The 20,387-nt window shown below is 44.0% G+C and overlaps 1 protein-coding gene across 1 annotated transcript in view; it reads left to right on the top strand.

Annotated features, from left to right (window-relative positions):
- Window positions 1-19,201, top strand: part of LOC141167406 (selenoprotein M-like) — a 63,888-nt gene extending 44,687 nt beyond the window's left edge. The window contains exons 2-4 of the mRNA XM_073654816.1: window positions 9,169-9,245; window positions 14,009-14,087; window positions 18,903-19,201. Of these exons, the coding sequence (XP_073510917.1) occupies window positions 9,169-9,245; window positions 14,009-14,087; window positions 18,903-19,046 (300 nt within the window). The 3' untranslated portion in view covers window positions 19,047-19,201. The remainder of the gene's footprint in view (window positions 1-9,168; window positions 9,246-14,008; window positions 14,088-18,902) is intronic.
- The last annotated feature ends 1,186 nt before the right edge of the window (window positions 19,202-20,387 follow it).

Raw genomic sequence — 20,387 nt, forward strand, 5'->3', positions numbered from 1 at the left:
GAACCTTGTTGCGGGCGCAGGACACACAGACTGAAACAAAGTCTATTACGTCCTTGTGCAGGGTAGGCCACCAGTAATGCTGGGAAATAAGCTGGAGGGTCTTTTTCTGACCAGCGTGGCCAGCTAGCTTGGACGAGTGTCCCCAGTGTAGAACCTTCTCACGATCAGGAACAGTTACGAACGTCTTACCGGGTGGAAGACGATTTAGATTCACGGGGGCCACCTGCATTACTTTGGCGGGGTAGATGATGTGTTTAGGCTCCTCCTCAAGATCAGAGACCAAAAAGGATCGGGATAAGGCATCAGCTTTGATGTTTTTGTCAGCCGGGCGAAAATGAAGAATGAAATTAAAGCAGGCGAAGAACAAGGACCACCGGGCTTGGCGCGGGTTAAGTCTCTGGGCACTCTGGAGGTAAGCCAAGTTCTTGTGGTCCGTGTAAATTATTACCGGGTGAAGAGCCCCCTCGAGCAGGTAACGTCACTCCTCCAGTGCCAGCTTAATGGCCAACAATTCTCGGTCTCCTATAGAATAGTTGCGCTCAGATGAGGAGAAGAGTTTGGAGAAGAAGCCGCAGGTTACCATTCTTCCGGAAGACGACTTTTGGGTAAGTACTGCTCCGGCTCCGGAGGAGGAAGCGTCGACTTCTAGAAAGAATTGTTTGTTGCCGTCCGGACGATGCAGCACAGGGGCAGAGGAAAAAGCTCGTTTTAAGGAAAGGAAGGCCTCCTCTGCTTCGGGCGGCCATTCTCTGGGATTAGCGCCCTTACGGGTGAGCGCCGAGATAGGGGCAGTTCGGGAAGAGAAGTGCGGAATGAAGAGGCGGTAGTAGTTGGCGAAGCCCAGGAACCACTGAATAGCTTTCAACCCCTCTGGTCGGGGCCACTTCTGGATGGCAGTCAGTTTCTCAGGGTCCATTTGTAGGCCGGTCTGAGAGATTATGTAGCCCAGAAACGGAAGCGAGGTCTGCTCAAAGAGGCACTTCTCATATTTAGCGTAGAGGTGGTTCTGCCTGAGCCTGAGCAGGACTTGACGAACATCCCTCCGGTGAGTGAGAAGATCCGGAGAGAAGACCAAGATGTCGTCCAGGTACACCACCACGCAGGAGTAGAGAAGGTCACGGAAGATGTCATTGACCAACTCTTAAAAGATGGCGGGACCGTTACAGAGACCGAAGGGCATTACAAGGTATTCATAGTGACCGTCCCGGGTGTTGAATGCCATCTTCCATTCATCCCCCTGACGGATACGGACCAGATTATACGCCCCATGGAGGTCCAGCTTGGTGAAGATTCTAGCCCCCCTCAGACGGTCAAATAATTCAGGAATGAGCGGAAGGGGGTATTTATTCTTCACTGTGATCTGGTTAAGGCCACTATAGTCTATACATGGATGGAGTGAGCCGTCCTTCTTTTTGATGAAGAAGAAGCCTGCTCCCGCCGGAGAGGTAGATTTCCAGATAAATCCCCGGGCCAGATTCTCCTCAATATATTCAGACATGGACCGGGTCTCAGCAGCGGACAAAGGGTAAATATGCCCACGGGGAGGAGTAGCGCCGGGCATCAGGTCAATTGGGCAGTCGTATGGTCTATGAGGGGGTAATGTCTCTGCTTCTCTTTTATTAAAGACGTCCGCAAAAGGCCAATAGGGAACCGGTAGGCCGGGTAGATTGGCTGGGGTAGGAGAAGGACGAGCAGGATGAACGGGAACTAAACAAGTCTTATGGCAGTCCTGTCCCCAGCGAAGAACTTCTCCGGTCTGCCAATCAAGCACGGGTGCTTGTCTCTGGAGCCATGGTAGGCCTAGCAAGAGGGCGTGAGAGAGTCCAGGCAGAACATGAAAGAAGATGCTCTCAGAGTGCAGCTTTCCCACCTGCAGAGTTATGGATTCGGTGATGAGTTGGATGGGATGAGGTAAGAGGCCCCCATCCACGGCAGCGACAGATAAGGGTACAGCCAGAGGTTTGGGGGGAATGCGGTATTTCTCTACCAGGGACTGAGAAATGAGATTTCCGGCAGCTCCAGAGTCAAGTTGAGCCAGTTCAAAATAACGGTTCTCCCCGCAGATGATAGAGACCGACAGCATTAGAGATGGAGAGGGTTTATTTCTGTCTAGGGCGACCTCTCTGAGCGACCCTAGACACAGGCATTTCCCGACCTCTCCGGGCAGGAACGGATCCGGTGCTCCTTACTGCCACAGTAGAAGCAGCTCCCCTCGGCATGGAGTAATTCTTGACGGGTCTTGACCATCTTGGTCTGGTCGACCTGCATAGGCTCGGGTGAGTGCGCCGGGGGAGTAACGGAGGAAGTGACGGGTCTCTGGAAGGTAGGGGCAAGGCGTGGAAACCTCCTCTCACGGGTGACCTCTTTGGTGTGCTCCTGGAACCGGATGTCAATCCGGGTGGCAAGTGTAATTAAGTCGTCGAGAGTGGTAGGAATGTCCCGACCGGCGAGTTCATCTTTAATACGGCCGGACAGACCCTCCCAGAAGACGGACACCAGGGCGTCGTTATCCCAGGCAAGCTCCGAAGCAAGGGTACGGAACCGTATGGCATATTGGCCCACGGTGAGACTTCCTTGGCGGAGGCGTAGCAGAGATGAGGTGGATGAGGTCTTCCGTCCTGGTTCGTCGAAGACCTTCCGGAAAGCCGTGAGAAAGGCTGGCAGGTTGGACAACAGGGGGTCTCCTCTCTCCCATAGAGGATTTAGCCAAGCCAGCGCCTCCCCCGTGAGATGGGACATGATGAAGGCTACTTTGGCTCGGTCGGTGGAAAACTGGTATGCCAACAGTTCGAAGTGCAGAGTGCACAGGTTAATGAAGCCCCGTGCCTGACCGGGATCTCCGCCAAAACGAGGCGGGGCGGTGAGGCGGGGACCGGGAAGAGATGCCATGGAATTGATGGGCAGCGACGCTGCCGGGGTAGGAGTCGTGCGACTGGAAGCAGGTCCCGAAGAGGTAGTCAGTGTGTCCAGGCGGGAGTTAACACTACGCAGGTGGCTCAGGATGGACTCCTGTTGAGACCTCTGACGGGAAAGTTCATGACATAGGTCCGAGAGCGAGGGAGCTTGGGTGCCACCGGGTTCCATGGCCCGAGCAAACTGTAACGGGTCTGGGAGGTGGAACCTCAGAGCAACTATACAAAGGGGCAGTCCTTGTAAGTAAGCGGGTGGCTCTCAGGGAAGGCGGGCAGGTAGTCACGGCAAGTGACAGGGACAGTCTCTGGGTAGAAGGGCAGGTAGTCACGGCAAGTGACAGAGACAGTCTCTGGGTAAAAGGGCAGGAGGTCACGGCAAGTGACGGGGACAGTCTCTTGACAGGCGGATGGTCACGGCAAGTGACAGCAGGATAAGAGTCTCTAGACAGGCAGGTGGTCACGGCAAGTGACAGCAGGGAAAGAATCTCTAGATAGGCTAGCAGGCAGGTAGCAGGTGAGCGCTCCCAGGTGAGCGGGCAAGAGTCTCTGGACAGGCAGGTGGTCACGGCAAGTGACGGCAGAGCCTCCAGGTAGGCTAGCAGGCAGGTAGCAGGTGAGCGCTCCCAGGTGAGCGGGCAAGAGTCTCTGGACAGGCAGGTGGTCACGGCAAGTGACGGCAGAGCCTCCAGGTAGGCTAGCAGGCAGGTAGCAGGTGAGCGCTCCCAGGTGAGCGGGCAAGAGTCTCTGGACAGGCAGGTGGTCACGGCAAGTGACGGCAGAGCCTCCAGGTAGGCTAGCAGGCAGGTAGCAGGTGAGCGCTCCCAGGTGAGCGGGCGGGCAGATCCATAGACAGACTGACAGGTGTTGGAAGGCAGACTGTCGGACCGCAGGAATGCAAGCAGATAGACAGGAATAAGGTAGGTATCAAGCAGAGAACTGGCAGGTAACTGGCAGGTATCTGGTAACGGGATCTGAGGGCTGAAGCAGAGTTGAAAGGCTTTGCAACAACATTGCTCGGGCACCTCCATTTTGGAGGAGGTGCCTTATATATGGTGAGGTCCTCCGGCCATTGGCCGGGGACTCCTTAGGACGGCGCGCGTGGCCCCTTTAAGAGAGGGGGAGCGCGCGCGCCCTAAGCACAGAGGCCGGGAAGCAGCGCGCGCTGCCAGCAGAGCGGGAGGAAGCCGCCGGGCTCGGAGCGGAGAGGTGAGGGGAACGGCGTCCCTGTCTGGCAGGAGGCAGGGACGCCGACGCTACACACACTTGCTCAGGGCCCCAGCATTTGCCCGGGTGCGCCGGGTGGTGATGCCAGCCATGGATGTAGATATCGTTGATAAATTGATAATCTGATTTAGGCTAGGGTTGCACGGCAACTCAAGTTGCGCAGCCAAAGATCACTAAGTGTAGCAGCTACATCACAGTATTATACAAGTGAATGGAGTCAGTCACATTGTGACCCCTAGGGTGCCATGACCACAACATGCAATTGGCAAAAAAAATCTGAACTAGTTGTATTTTTTATGACATCTGCGATATAGCTGCTACACCTAGCAAATTTTGTTCATCTGGCTAGTGTTATGACCAAAGTCAGCCTGTAGCCTGAGTCTTATTGTGGTATTAGATACATTGAAGCAGCAATAACAACAAGAAGGCTATGACCCTGACACTGATTCTCATATAAGACTATAGACTGCAGTGCATAAAAGGCTGGAGCACTCAAACATGACATCTGGGCGCGAGTCACAGCAGGCTGAGATACCAATCTCTAGATGGATCCTACCATGAATTGATCTCCCATGTATTGTGCTGAACGTTGATCGGACATCTTTAAATCCCTTCATGAGTTTTGCTGTGGAAACCTTTGAATCATGTAAACAATTTTGACTTGATACAACTCTATACATTTTTTTACATTTTATTCCCAAAAAAATTCAGTATGCAAAAGAAATCAGTCTACAAGTATGAACTACACTGCTCAAAAAAATAAAGGGAACACTCAAATAACACATCTTAGATTTGAATGAATTAAATTTTCTCATTGAATACTTTGTTCTGTACAAAGTTGAATGTGCTGACAACAAAATCACACAAAAATCATCAATGGAAATCAAATTTATTAACCAATGGAGGCCTGGATTTGGAGTCACCCCCAAAATTAAAGTGGAAAAACACCTTACAGGCTGATCCAACTTTGATGTAATGTCCTTAAAACAAGTCAAAATGAGGCTTAGTATTGTGTGTGGCCTCCACTTGCCTGTATGACCTCCCTACAATGCCTGGGCATGCTCCTGATGAGGTTGCGGATGGTCTCCTGTGGGATCTCCTCCAAGATCTGGACTAAAGCATCAACCAACTCCTGGACAGTCTGTGGTGCAACGTGACGTTGGTGAATGGAGCGAGACATGATGTCCCAGATGTGCTCAATCGGATTCAGGTCTGGGGAACGGGCGGGCCAGTCCATAGCTTCAATGCCTTCATCTTGCAGGAAGGAACTGCTGACACACTCCAGCCACATGAGGTCTGGCATTGTCCTGCATTAGGAGGAACCCAGGGCCAACCACACAAGCATATGGTCTCACAAGGGTTCTGAGGATCTCATCTCGGTACCTAATGGCAGTTAGGCTACCTCTGGCGAGCACATGGAGGGCTGTGCGGCCCTCCAAAGAAATGCCACCCCACACCATTACTGACCCACTGCCAAACCGGTCATGTTGAAGGATGTTGCAGGCAGCAGATCACTCTCCATGGCGTCTCCAGACTCTGTCACGTCTGTCACATGTGCTCAGTGTGAACCTGCTTTCATCCGTGAAGAGCACAGGGCGCCAGTGGCGACTTTGCCAATCCTGGTGTTCTGTGGAAAATGCAAAGCGTCCTGCACGGTGTTGGGCTGTGAGCACAACCCCCATCTGTGGACGTCGGGCCCTCATACCACCCTCATGGTGTTGGTTTCTAACCGTTTGTGCAGATACATGCACATTTGTGGCCTGCTGGAGGCCATTTTGCAGGGCTCTGGCAGTGCTCCTCCTGTTCCTCCTTGCACAAAGGCGGAGGTAGCAGTCCTGCTGCTGAATTGTTGCCCTCCTACGGCCCCCTCCACGTCTCCTGGTGTACTGGCCTGTCTCCTGGTAGCGCCTTCAGCCTCTGGACACTATGTTGACAGACACAGCAAACCTTCTTGCCACAGCTCGCATTGATGTGCCATCCTGGATGAGCTGCACTACCTGAGAAACTTCTGTGGGTTGTAGAGTCCGTCTCATGCTACCACGAGTGTGAAAGCACAACCAACATTCAAAAGTGACCAAAACATCAGCCAGAAAGCATTGGTACTGGGATGTGGTCTGTGGTCCCCACCTGCAGAACCACTCCTTTATTGAGTGTGTCTTGATAATTGCCAATAATTTCCATCTATTGTCTATTCCATTTGCATAATGTGAAATTGATTGTCAATCAGTGTGGCTTCCTAAGTGGACAGTTTGATTTCACAGAAATTTGATTTACTTGGAGTTATATTCTGTTGTTTAAGTGTTCCCTTTATTTTTTTGAGCAGTGTATATTAAGGGCTGTCAACAATCTGTAAAATTAGGGGACTTTCTTCAAGAGTATGTAAAAAAAATATATGTGGTGTTTTTATTTGTGTTGTTTTTTTGCTTTTATTTTTAGCTTTAAGAGAGCAGGGACATAAGCTAGTAATTTTTTATGATATATTGTCAGAAGAATTTAACTGCTACAATACTAAGAACGAGAATAATAATACAAATAATCTTTCGAGATATGAGAAACAGGCATTTAGGGACATTAAAACCAGTGGGAAGCTAGTAATAAGACCTGCTGATATCAGGAGTGGAATAGTAGTCCAAGAATACATGGAATATATACAATAGGCAAGGATTCTTCTCTTAAGAGCACCCCATACACATTGTCGATTTAATCAATGTAAATTGGCAATTCATTTATGCAACTTATATGTAATAATAGTGAAGCTTAAATAACCACAAAGATAAACTACAGTGGACTTACTATTATTATTATATTCATAAGAAGAATGCTCCCCATAACACTATACTAGACATAGACATTTTCTATGTGGTTTTATAAGCAGTGACTGTCAATCATTTCTAATGGGTTTCCTTAAAGGATTATGGTTTCCTTAAGGGAAATAATTTCAGGGTAATTATTGGTGTCATATTGATATTGTATGTCATCTATGTCTGATATCTGACTGCTGAGAATCTTAAATTATTAGACCTGAGATTGCTTGGTCAAATTATCCACAGTACTAAGCAGTATGCCACTTTACTGTTAGCCCTACTCAGACTTTTTTTGGGCAGCCGTCATTCATCCATTCAGCAATTAGCAGGTGACAGCTCATGGTTGACCGCTTTCCACTGAAAACATGGAAAAAAACTCAGTAATTTTTCAAGTGTACCTGTCATTTATGGTGACTTTTCAGAATAAAATATCATGTGTATATACATGGTGAATAACACTATTTCGCAGGCAGGGTCCTCTGTCCTCCTGTACCAGTCGGTGTCTTGTTTTTGTTCAAACTATTGTACTTGTTGTTTGCTATGTATACCCCTTTTTCACATGTAAAGCGCCATGGAATTAAGGGCGCTATAATAATAATTTCTAACCATTATATGACTTACAGTATATCTTCCATTTTCATCAGTTTTCCTCTCTGCATGCTCTCTCTACTTTTCCGTTCTTTCTAAACTGGTAGATGGAGATTAGCTGCTAATGTTTCTATACAGAGTGCACAGAGAGATGATTCCTGCTCTTCTTCTGCTATAGAGAAACCAATACAAAGTATGGAACCAAAATAATGACAGGAATGAATAAAATATATTCTTCAATACAGTAGACAAAAAAGCACGTATTGGTTGGTGAACCAACAGGGAAATCCCCATTACCAAATAGCTGGCCATAAAATAGGCTTAATATATTCATCCAGTTAACATAGAAACAAGTATTAGTTGGTAGTAGAGAGCTAAGCACACATGAGAAGTGGATCACAATGGAGTGCCACGATGCATGTTTCACAAAATTCTTCATCAGAGGCCTCTTACTTTGCTGTGTAGCACACAGACAGAAGCAGCGGCATTGAGGAGAATATACAGAATTACACAGCTGTGTAGCTGTGAATCCAGCACCGAAAGGGAGAAATGTCATTTGCTAGAAGCCTTGTTTCTCTGCCTGTTTAAACCATGTTAAATTGGCCACATCATGGAGTAGTGACTGCAGAGCTGAATAAAACAGTTTTTTTCCTTTAATTTCTCTGTTATGGAGATATTAGCTTGTAAAGTTCATATGCTTAATTTCAATTTAAATAAGGGTGCATTAGCATAGATTCTTCTCTGGGGGCATTCATATTTTCACGTGTATGACACTGACCAATCAAAGGCAGGAGACAAGATGCAGGAAAGAGATGAGGCTTTCTTTGTACGATAAGGAAGACCTGTAAAGGCACATAGGTCTGCTCTGCTCTCACTGCAGGCATCTACTGTGATTACAAGCAGGAGAAGAGAGTAGAGCAGATCTGTGTGTTATCATAGACACCTCTGCAACTCCAGCTCCCATTCCACAATGTTGGCAGCTCTGCTCGACTCCCCATCCCCCCTCACTGACAATGCCCTGAGATGAGTGGTACAAATGCAAAGGTGTTTGTACTGAAAAACAAAGCTCTGTTCTACTATTCACTCCTCTCCCCATAATGTAATCACTGTAGATTCCAGCAGTGATTTCAGTGAGGAGAATATGATTGTGTTTTAGTACATGTCCCTCATACAGAAAGCCAGGACTAACTTTCTCTCCGGGCATGTTCTTTTTTTTTCTTTGCAACACAACTTCTGCATATGATTGGTCAATGTCATACAGCGGAAAAAGAAAACACCCCGAGAGTGAATAATGCAATCAAAAATAATTTGATTCCTAGTTTTTGTGTGATTTACCATTTTTTAAAGTCAGTTGTGAGGAATCCCTTATGTGGTTGTGTAGGATTATACAACGGTGCCTCCATTTTTCAAGAAATAGAACTTGTTCATGGATTAAAGCTCATTACCAATACCATTCACAGATCATAGACAAGAGTGGCACTGTTCCTGAAAAAAATCTTGCACAAACCTATTGACAAGCAACCAAGAATCTTTCCATTATTAGCATACAGTTAAAATTTTCAGTACATTTTACAAATCAGTATTGTTCAAACTTAGTAACACTTAGTTTATATTTTTCTTGCTGTACTTTTCATTCACAGGCGCCAAGTGTCGTAGGATGTGCTATAAAGAGCAAACCGGGACTCTACAAATTCATGCTGGACATCTTTGGACTATAGTATCCTTTTATTTTAAATTATATCTGTAACCCATTACTCATTTTACATCTCAAGATGCAACATATTAACAATACGTACAGTTAGATATTTGAACAGTGACACAAGTTTTGGCATTTAGCTATTTATCAAAACACATTCAGTATACAGTTATATAATCAATATGAGCTTAAAGTGCAGACTCTCAGCTTTAATTTGAGGGTATTTGCAATCTAATTGGCATAAGGGTTTAAGAATTACAACTCTTTAATATGTAGTTGCCTCTTTTTAAAGGCACCAAAAGTAATTGGACAATTATCTCAAAAGCTCTGTAATGGGCTGCATGGGCTAATCCCTTGTTTATCGATCATCAATTAAGCAGGTAAAAGGTTTGGAGCTGATTTCAGGTGTGTCATTTGCTTTTTTAAGCTGTTGCTGTGAACCCACAACATGTGGTAAAAGGAGGTCTTAATGGTAGAGAAACAGATCATCATTAGGCTGAATATACAAGAAGAAATAAATCAGAGAGATAGCAGAAATGTTAGGAGTTTCCAAATCAACAGTTTAGTACATTCTGCAAAAATTGAGCGCACTGGTGAGCTTGGGAACTCAAAAAAGCCTCTACGTCCATGCAAGACAACAGTGATGGATGATCACAGAATCCTTTCCATAGTGAAGAAAAACCCCTTTACAACATCCATCCAAGTGAAGAACACTGTTATGATAGTGTAGCACCCGGGAAAATAGGTAATACACTTAAAACTTCAACTGATCCTGCCGCTTCCTGTACAGACTAGAGATCCTGACCCCGCAGTCCCTTGTGGTTTCCACATGACCTGAGATAGCCCTAACCACAGAGTAGACGATGGCAACTCGGACCTGTGCTGCCTGAAATGCCGTTGAGCACTTCACATTCCTCCTAAAGAACCAGAAAACAGAGCAGAGTGCAATTACCTACAGAAGGGAAAGTGTGCTGAACTAGAAAGAGATCCCAGAGTCAGTAAAACAAATTACGATAAACAAAATAAAGTATTAAGTACATACAGTTAGAAATATGCCACCTACTTCCTAAAAAGAAACAGAAGATAGGTGCAGGGTAAAGAATATAAACAGCAGAGAGATAAACCCTAGCTGGTCTTTCACTGACTGGCTTAAACTACTGCTGTATGGTGGAACATCCAAATGAGACTATCACCAACAGGAAATACCAGCAGGGGAAAAGTATATAAAGCCACATCTGAAAGGTGTTAGGGCAAACAAATGAGTAAATGAAAACTTCTGTTAGGCTATGTGCCCACGATGCAGAAATGCTCAGGATTTTTTCCTGAGCATTTCTGCATCTCCCTGGCAGAAAAAAACGCATGCGGATTGTACATGCGTTTTCCTGCCAGGGACATGCGGAAGTGAAACGTTCTTCACTTGCATTTCCGCATGCGGGTTGACAGGTGCTTTCCAAGCAATTTTAGCATCACTTTGAAAGTGCTTGTCAACTTGGTCACACTATATAAATCCATGCAAACAGCATGGATTTACTGTATATAGTGTCACCCGAGAGAATGTCAAAAATTGAAAAATAAATCTATACTTACCTTCCGATGGCCCGCGCTGTCTTGCTTCACCGTCCCGGCTGCCGGCGGATCGCGGTACACTGAAGGACCTGCCGACGTCAGCGTCGCGTGACCCATCACATGACTATGACGTCAGCGCAGGTCCGTTAGTACATCGCAAACTGCCGGCAAGTGAAGAGAAGGAGAGCGGGGGCCGCCAGAAGGTAAGTATATATTTATTTTTTATTTTATTCTTTTTTTTACAGTTTTCTATGGTACCCGGGTCTGGAGGAGAGTCTCCTCTCCTCTAGACCTGGGTACCATCCGCACATTAGAACGCATGGAATGTGCATCTACATATACAGTGATGAATAATCCATGCGGTCTAATGCAAGTCAATGGCGGCGAAAACGCAGCACTTCCGCAAAATAATTGGTAGTGCTGCGTTTTTTTCCGCAATGATAATCCGCAGAGGAAATTTCCACAGCATGTGCACAGCACATGCGGATTATCATTGGGGAACATGGCAGGCCTTCTACCATGCGTTTTTTAAGCGTTTCTGCAGCGTTTTTGCTGCAGCGGAAACTCTTAAAAAACGCATTGTGGGCTCACAGCCTTACCCTAAAAAGACTGAAACTAAACACCCAAAGAAAAGGTTATCTGCTGTCGCTTGGTGGACAGAGAAGCTGACCACAAAGCACAGGCTCAAGGATTCAAACCCAGACGCATGACAAACACTCTAAAAGGAAGTTGGTATTTCAGTATCTAAGTCTATCATAAAGGGAAGACTTCATGAGAGAAAATACAGAGGGTTTACCACAAGGTGAAAACCACTAACCCCTTTACCACTTTGCGTTTTTCCGTTTCCGTTTTTTGCTTCTCTTCCAAAATTTGTCGAAAAGAAAAAAATGGCACCGTTTTCTGAGACCCATAGCGTCCCCATTTTTCGGGATCTTGGGCTGGGTGAAGGCTTATTTTTTGTGCGTCGAGCTGACATTTTTATTTATACCATTTTGGTGTAGATATGCTGCTTACCGAATGGATTATTTCTTTTTATATTTTGATAGATCAGGCATTTCTGAAAGTGGCCATACCAAATATGTGTATTTTTGATTGTTTTATTTTGAATGGGGAGAAAGGGGGGTGATTTGAACTTTTATATTTTCTTATTTTTTAAATATTTTAAAAACTTTTTTTTCACTTTTCACATGCGTCAATAGTCTCCATGAGAGACTAGAAGCTACGATCATCTGATCGCCTGTGCAACACATAGCAGGGCTTCAGCGCTGCTATGTGTTGCAGAAATGCTCATCTGCTATGAGCGCTGACCGCTAGGCGGCGCTCATTGCAGATTGGCTATGATCCAGGATTGTCATGCCAACTCATCGGCAATCCGCGATCATGTGACGGGTGCACCGATGGATGAGTCTTGAGTCTTATGACGAGCTTCTGGAATGTGCATGTTAAATGCCACTGTCGGAGTTTGACAGCGGCATTTAACATGTTAAATTCCACACGTGGCTGTTAGGGGCACATGACAGCTGATTAGATCAGCTCTCATGTGCCGGAAAAGATGAGGGTTCATCGTCGGAGTCTGCACCAAACAGGGGGAGGCAACCTTTGATGTACCAATACATCCAATATCGTAGAGGGGTTAATGAGCCTTAAAAATAAAAAGGCCAGATTAGACTTTGCCAAAAAACATCTAAAGAAGCCAGCCCAGATCTGAAAAAGCATTCCTTGAACAGAGGAAACTAAGATCAACCTGTACCAGAATGATGGGAAGAAAAAGTATGAAGAAGGCTTGGAACAGCTCATGATCCAAATCACACCACATCCTCTGTATGGCTTCCAATGGCACTGGTCACTGCTATTTATATATCATGTGATTGAAGACAGAAGCAGCCAGATGAATTCTGAAGTGAACAGGTCGATACTTTCTGCTCAGATTCAACCAAATGCAGTAAGTTTGATTGGACAATGCTTCACAGTACAGATAGAGAATGACCCAAAAAATACTGCGAAAGCAAACCAAGAGTTTTTGTAAGGCAAAAAGTGGAATATTCAGCAATGGCCCAGTCAGTCACCAGACCTGAACCCCGTTGAGCATACTGTACATTTCACATGCTTAAGACAAAACTTAAGGCAGAAAGACCCACAAACAAGCAAAAACTGGTCAGCTGTAGTAAAGACCAGGCAAAGCATCACAAAGGAGGAAACGCAGCGTTTGGTGACGTCCATGGCTTTCAGACTTCAGGCAGTCTTTTCCTGCAATGGATTTTCTATAAAGTATTAAAAATGAACATTTTATTTATGATAAAGTTAATTTGTCCAATTACTTTTAAACCGCTGAAATGAGGAGGCTTTGTGGAAAAATGGTTGCAATTCTTAAACATATCACAGGATACTTTTGTTCAACCAGTTTAATTAAACCTGAAAGTCTACACTTCAATTTCATCTCAGTTGTTTCATTTGAAATAAAAAATAGTGGCATGCAGAGCCCAAATCACAAAGATTTGATCCCTATCCAGATATTTCTGGACCAATTTGTAAATGCAATAATTAGAGTGAATTTTAAATGATTTTCCTAAGTGCAACTTTTTGTAATTAATTAAAGGGAATCTATCAGCGGGTTTTTGCTATGAAATCTGAGGACATCATGAGGTAGGGGTTAAAACACAGATTTCAAAAATGTGCCACATGTCCAGCTGTGTGCTGTGTTTACTTATGTTGAAGGTTTTATCAACTTGTGATTATCAATGTCTGGACAACATCAGCTACAGCAGTGCATGCATCCTAGTACCACTCTGCCCCTTCTATGATAAGCAGCTCACTGTCTATAGATTATGTACACTGTAAGCTTGGTGTGGGCGGGGCTAGCTTTCTCAGCTCTGCTTAATTGCTAAATCTAAGAACTCTGATTGTGTATGAACTGCTGCACCCAGTAATCTAAGTGATATATTGTTGGATTCAGGGTTCTTTGACTACATCATGCTGCTCTCAGATGAGGTAGCAAAACCTTATAACAGATTCCCTTTAAATTGTGTTGTTTTTCACTGATATATAAGGTAAGCAACTTTCAAACAAATATCTATAACATACAGGCACCCAACCTGTGGTTATATTATTCTCAATTCTTTCGAGTAAAATCTTAAAATATGTTCAGGGGCTAAAACATTTGCTATGAACATTGCCTTTACAGCAGAAAGTGTGTTTTCTTTAACATAACATTTTTACAGCCATAACCTTGTGTATGATTCCAATGATGATATTGAACCTCAGATCATTTTCTACAACTATAAAAATGAGGTTCTTAAGGTTTGTATATCAGTGATTACATGTGATAAATGTAATTAGGGAAGTACTAATACCTTATCTGCTTATTAGGTTAAGTTTCTACTCACTGAATTTTGACCAATCAAATACCGATGTTAATAATAATTTTTGGTCCAGCCTTAAATAGAGTGAAATATAATAAATAGGGGCATTCAAATAACGCTGTATTAACTGGTTACCAGCCAGTATGTGTATAAGTAGAGATACAAAGTGTGACTTAGAGCATGGAACGTGTGGAAACAAATGTTAGGAGGGACTAAATTCTGAGGAAAGGTTAGGAAGGGAGAACAGGAAATAGTTAAATGGGTTACAAAAGTATTCACCCCTCTTGGCATTATTAATGTTTTCCTAACACAACCTGGAATTTCACCATTTTTTTCTGAGGGTTTGGATCAATTCATTTAACCCCTTTTCCCCCGAGGGTGGTTTGCACATTAATGACAAGGCCAATTTTTAAAATTCTGACCACTGTCACTTTATGAGGTAATAACTCTGGAACGCCTCAACGGATCCCACTGATTCTGAGACTGTTTTGTGTGACATATTGTACTTCATGATAGTGGTAAAAATTCTTCAATATGACTTGCGTTTATTTGTGAAAAATACGGAAATTTGGCCAAAATTTAGAAAATTTCGCAATTTTCAAACTTTGAATTTTCATTCCCTTAAATCGGGGATCTCAAACTCAGATGGGTATATGGGCCGCACACGGAAAAACATTTAATTTGGGGGGCCGCATTATTTGCAGGACAAAGTGACATTTTTAGTGATACCATTTTTTTTTCTATACACCTTTTGAGCTGGTTCTCATCTTGTAGTAATGTCCCATGCTGGTCCCTATCTTGTAGTAATGTCCCATGCTGGTCCCTATCTTGTAATAATGCCCCATGCTGGTCCCTATATTGTAGTAATGCCCCATGCTGGTCCCTATCTTGTAGTAATGTGCCCCATCCAGGTCCCCATATTATAGGTATATCCCCAGCCAGGTTCCCATATTGTAGATATGGCCCCATCCTGGTCCTCATCTTGAAGTAACATCCCCATCCTGGTCCCATTCTTGTCGTAATGTCCCCCATCCAGGTCCCCATATTGCAGACATGTCCCCCATCCAGGTCCCCATATTGCAGACATGTCCCCCATCCAGGTCCCCATATTGCAGACATGTCCCCCATCCAGGTTCCCATATTGCAGACATGTCCCCCATCCAGGTCCCCATATTGCAGACATGTCCCCCATCCAGGTCCCCATATTGCAGACATGTCCCCCATCCAGGTCCCCATATTGCAGACATGTCCCCCATCCAGGTCCCCATATTGCAGACATGTCCCCCATCCTGCGCACAGGTCCCCATCCAGGTCCACCCCCCTACACTGCACACAGGTCACCCCCCCTATACTGCACACAGGACACCCCCCCATATACTGCGCACAGGTTCCCACCCCCCCATACTGCACACCATTTTCTTCAACTTCTACCAAATATTTTCAATTGGATTGAGATCCGGACTATTTGCAGGCCAAGACATTGACCTTATGTGTCTTCTTTCAAGGAATTTTTTCACAGTTTTTGCTCTATGGCAGGATGCATTATCATCTTGAAAAATGATGTCATCATCCCCAAACATCCTTTCAATTGATGGGATAAGAAAACTGTCCAAATATCAATGTAAACTTGGGCATTTATTGAAGATGTAATGACAGCCATCTCCCCAGTGCCTTTACCTGACATGCAGCCCCATATCATCAATGACTGTTGTAATTTGCATGTTCTCTTCATGCAGTCATCTTTATAAATCTCATTGGAATGGCACCAAACAAAAGTTCCAGCATCATCACCTTGCCCAATGCAGATTCGCGATTCATCACTGAATATGACTTTCATCCAGTCATCCACAGTCCACGATTGCTTTTCCTTAGCCCATTGTAACCTTGTTTTTTTCTGTTTAGGTGTTAATGATGGCTTATGTTTAGCTTTTCTGTATGTAAATCCCATTTCCTTTAGGCGGTTTCTTACAGTTCGGTCACAGACATTGACTCCAGTTTCCTCCCATTCGTTCCTCATTTGTTTTGTTGTGCACTTCCTGTTTTGGAGACATATTGCTTTAAGTTTCCGGTCTTGACGTCGTCCTTGGTCTACCAGTATGTTTGCCTTTAAAAACGTTCCCATGTTGTTTGTATTTGGTCCAGATTTTAGACACATCTGACTGTGAACAACCAACATCTTTTGCAACATTGCGTGATGATTTACCTTCTTTTAAGAGTTTGATAATCCTCTCCTTTGTTTCAATGGACATCTCTCGTGTTGGAGCCATAATTCATGTCAGTCCACTTGGTGCAACAGCTCTCCAAGGTGTGATCACTCGTTTTTAGATGCAGACTAACGAGCAGATCTAATTTGATGCAGGTGTTAGTTTTGGAAATGAAAATTTACAGGGTGATTCCATAATTTTTTCCTCAGAATTGAGTGATTCCATAATTTTTTCCCTCTGCTTGGTCTGAAAAAAATTACACTTACTGAGTAACACTTTTTTTATCTTGATTTCTTTTAGTGTTTCTTAAAGCCCTAAAGTTGCCATTTGAAAATTACTTTAGTTTTGTGCCATGTCTGTGATCTGCTTTTTTTCAACAACATTAAACAACTGAATGAACATCCGCCGAGCCTGGTGATTCCATAATTTTTGCCAGGGGTTGTACCAGTCTAAAGAAATGTGTATTTAGAGTACACTTAAAACTATGGATACAGAGAATTAACCGAATTGTCCTGGGTAGCGCTTTCCAGAGAGCTGGTGCAGCACAAGAGAAGCCCTGAAGACAGGAGTGGGAGGATTGGATTATAGAGGATGTTAGTCTTAGGTCATTAGTGGAATGGAGAACATGGGTACCATAGTAGACAGAGATGATGAAGGAGATGTAGGATGATGTTTCACACGCACCCATAGACTTGTATGGGTGTGCGTGATCTGAATATTGGAACCACTCGCAGCTTGCTGCGATTGTTTTCTCATGCCGAATCGGCATGAGAAAATAATCACAGACAGCACTGCCCCATAGTATAACATTGGGCCGAGTGCTATGCAATAAAACATCAAATAGCACTCGGCTGTCTTATACACTCGTGTGAGCGAGTTCTAATATCTAGTACAGGGCCAGACAGGTGGGACATGACATAGGAATTTTAGGAGCACTAACATTCCCTGTGGTATTCACTAGCTCCGTAGACCCTGCAGTATCATGTAGTGTATTGGTTTCTCTTGAAATGTTACTTTGTAGTTGTTTTTTTACATGAACCAAAGTGTTTCTAATTATAACTGTCCAAGTAGTGGCAGCCCAATTTTCTTGTTGGCTACTTGATGTTATACAAAAATGATCAATGTTTATTTTCAGGCATATAATAAACTGTCAGATCGATGTGGAGATAATTTAAAGCTCATAATTAGTGATGAGCGAGCATGCTTCTTACTCGAGATTTACGAGCATGCGGGGTGCTCGAATGTTATGTGTGAGTCACTCCATATGCATGATTTGCGACTGTTTGACAGCTTAATACATTTGAGGAATGCTTGCTTCTTAGGCATTCCTCACATGTATTAAAGCTGTCAAAGGCTAAGTGCCCACGTAGCAGATTTGATGCAGAGCGTTTTTGCCTCTCTCTGGCAGAAAAAAATGCATGCAGATTTACATGCGTTTTTTCTGCCAGAGAGAAGCGTTTTTTCAGCGTTTTTTACATGTGTTTTCACATGCTTTTTTTCAAGCACTTTTCCAAGTGATTTTGAGCATCACTTGGAAAAGTGCTTGACAAGTTGGTCACACAATATAAATCCATGCAACTGGCATGGATTTATATTGTGTGACCAACTTAGATGCTTTAAATGCTGAATCTATAGTAAAAAAAGAATTAAAAAGTTAAAAATAAAAAAACCTGTATACTCACCTCTCCAGTCTCCTCCCGGCGGCAATCCTTTCTCCTCGGCGTCCCCCGGTGTACTGGCAGGACCTGCGGTGACGTATTTTAGTCTGCTGATGGTCACGCGACCATCACCTGACCGCTGACGTCAGCAGTCGCGTGACCATCAGCTGATTAAATTACGTCACTGCAGGTCCTGCAAGTACACCGCGGGACACCGAGAAGAGAGGATGCCGCCGGGAGGAGACCGGAGAGGTGAGTATACAGGTTTTTTTTATTTTTAACTTTTTTATTTCTTTTTTTCACCGCATGGTAGCCGGGATGAAGAGGAGTTGTAGTCTCCTCTTCATCCTGGGTACCACACACACCGCGATTACGCCGCAAATTCGCGGCCATTGAATTTAATTGAAACGCAGCAAATCCACATATACCTGCAGGTTTGCTGCCTTTCAATGTTCCTCAATGGCTGCGAATTTGCGGTGTAATCGCTGTAGAAATGGTCATGCTGAGTTTTGCAACGCAATGCGAATTCGGCGCGCTAATTAGCGCATCATGTGCACAGCACATCCGAATTCACATTGCTTTGCTTGGCAGACGGTTTTACAAGCGCTTTCGTGGCCGTAAAAATGCCGCAAAAATGCTACATAGCCAAACAGTCGCAAATCATGCACATGGAATGACTCAAACATAACATTCAACCCCCCCGCAAATACTCGGCAAGCACCAGATCATGCTCGCCGAAAGGGTTAACAGAGCACAATTGCTCATCACTACTCATAATCAAATTGTTATTAGTTTGTGACACATAAATTCATATAAAAATGTTTATCTTACTGATAGCATTTTTTTTCTAACTCCATTTCATTATTACAAACTCTTGAGTATATTTTCTAGACGACCAGAATTAAGGAAAAAACAGCTGATGAAATTAGTGCAATACTGGATGAAGCAGGATTTTACAAAAAATCTCAAAAAGGAGAAGAGGTGCCAAAGGAATTCCAGCATTACCCACTGAAAACACCAAGGGATGAGCTATGAGCCCCACATGAACACCAAAAATTGCACTCCAACTCCAAGAAATCTGCAGATGTTTTTTTTTCCTATAATACAATGCTAAATGAATTGCTCTAGTAGTAAACAAGGCCTTTGTAGAATTTTACCTTTTTATAATAAACTATTATAGTCAGTGTTTTATGTGACTGGAAATTTACTAACATATTTATCCAGGTATCATGAATAGTGATAAGCGAGCACTAAAATGCTTGAGTGCTCGGTCCTCGAATCGAGCAGGTCAGACACTCGGATGGGCTTGACTCGAGTATCGAGTATAATGGAAGTCAATGGGAAACTCAAGCATTTTTCCTGAAGACTCTAACAGGAGGGTGGGGAGGACAGGAGAGTCGCTGAAATGGATGGAATCAGCGCTCAAATGTAATGGGAACAGCATGGGGAAGACTCTGGATGCATCTCTGACTCTGAGGTCACTGCTGGGAATAATGTTGGCAGAGTATTACTCTACTTTTAGGGTACATTCCCACGATCATTGTTTATTCAAGCTTTCACGCAGCTGAATTTCCGCATGAATCCCACACTTCAGCTTGCTTGAGTTTTTGTCTCTCTTTAGTATGTTATTAGATGTGCAAGGATATATATAGATAGATATGGGGTAGATAGATATGGGGTATATAGATTTATATAATTAGTGCTGTGCATGTGTAGTGTGTACTGTACATGGATTTACCTAATAAATTAATAAATAAATAAATGAAAAAAATGATGTGGGGTCCCCCCTATTTTTCATAACCAGCCAAGGTAAAGCAGACTGCTGTGGGCTTATATTATCAGGCAGGGAAGGTCCATGGTTATTGGGCCCTTTCCAGCTTAAAAATACAAGCCTGCAGCCACCTCAGAATTGGCGCATTACATTAGATGCGCCAATTCTGGTCCTTTGCCCAGCTCTTCCTGATTGCCCTAGAGCGGTGGCAATTGGGGTAATGGTAGTTGGGTTTGATGACAGCTGTGATTTGTCAAAAATCACAAATGGCATAAAGCCCTGGGGTTAGTAATGGAGAGGTGTCTATCAGACACCTCTATTACCCAGTAATTAAAAAACCAAAAAACACACACAGAAGAAATGCTTTATTTGAATAAAGACTCCCCCATACTATCCCTCGTTCACCAATTTATTGAAATAATGCACAAATTCACAGGCGCCGGGTAGTGTCGTCAACACTCATAATTGTCGCCGCTTCTTGCTGAACGCTGCGAGACTCTTTTTATGTCATGTTGTAAGGCTTGTTAAAGGGTCGATATTGACTTTTAACATTGTTACATCCAAGAGTTCATATCCTCTTCATCTCTGAAGAGACTATTTGCATA

The sequence above is a fragment of the Phyllobates terribilis genome, unplaced genomic scaffold (genome assembly GCF_046119375.1).
Source record: "Phyllobates terribilis strain yellow unplaced genomic scaffold, ASM4611937v1 Scaffold_1__5_contigs__length_1240528914, whole genome shotgun sequence".
Lineage (NCBI taxonomy): Eukaryota > Metazoa > Chordata > Amphibia > Anura > Dendrobatidae > Phyllobates > Phyllobates terribilis.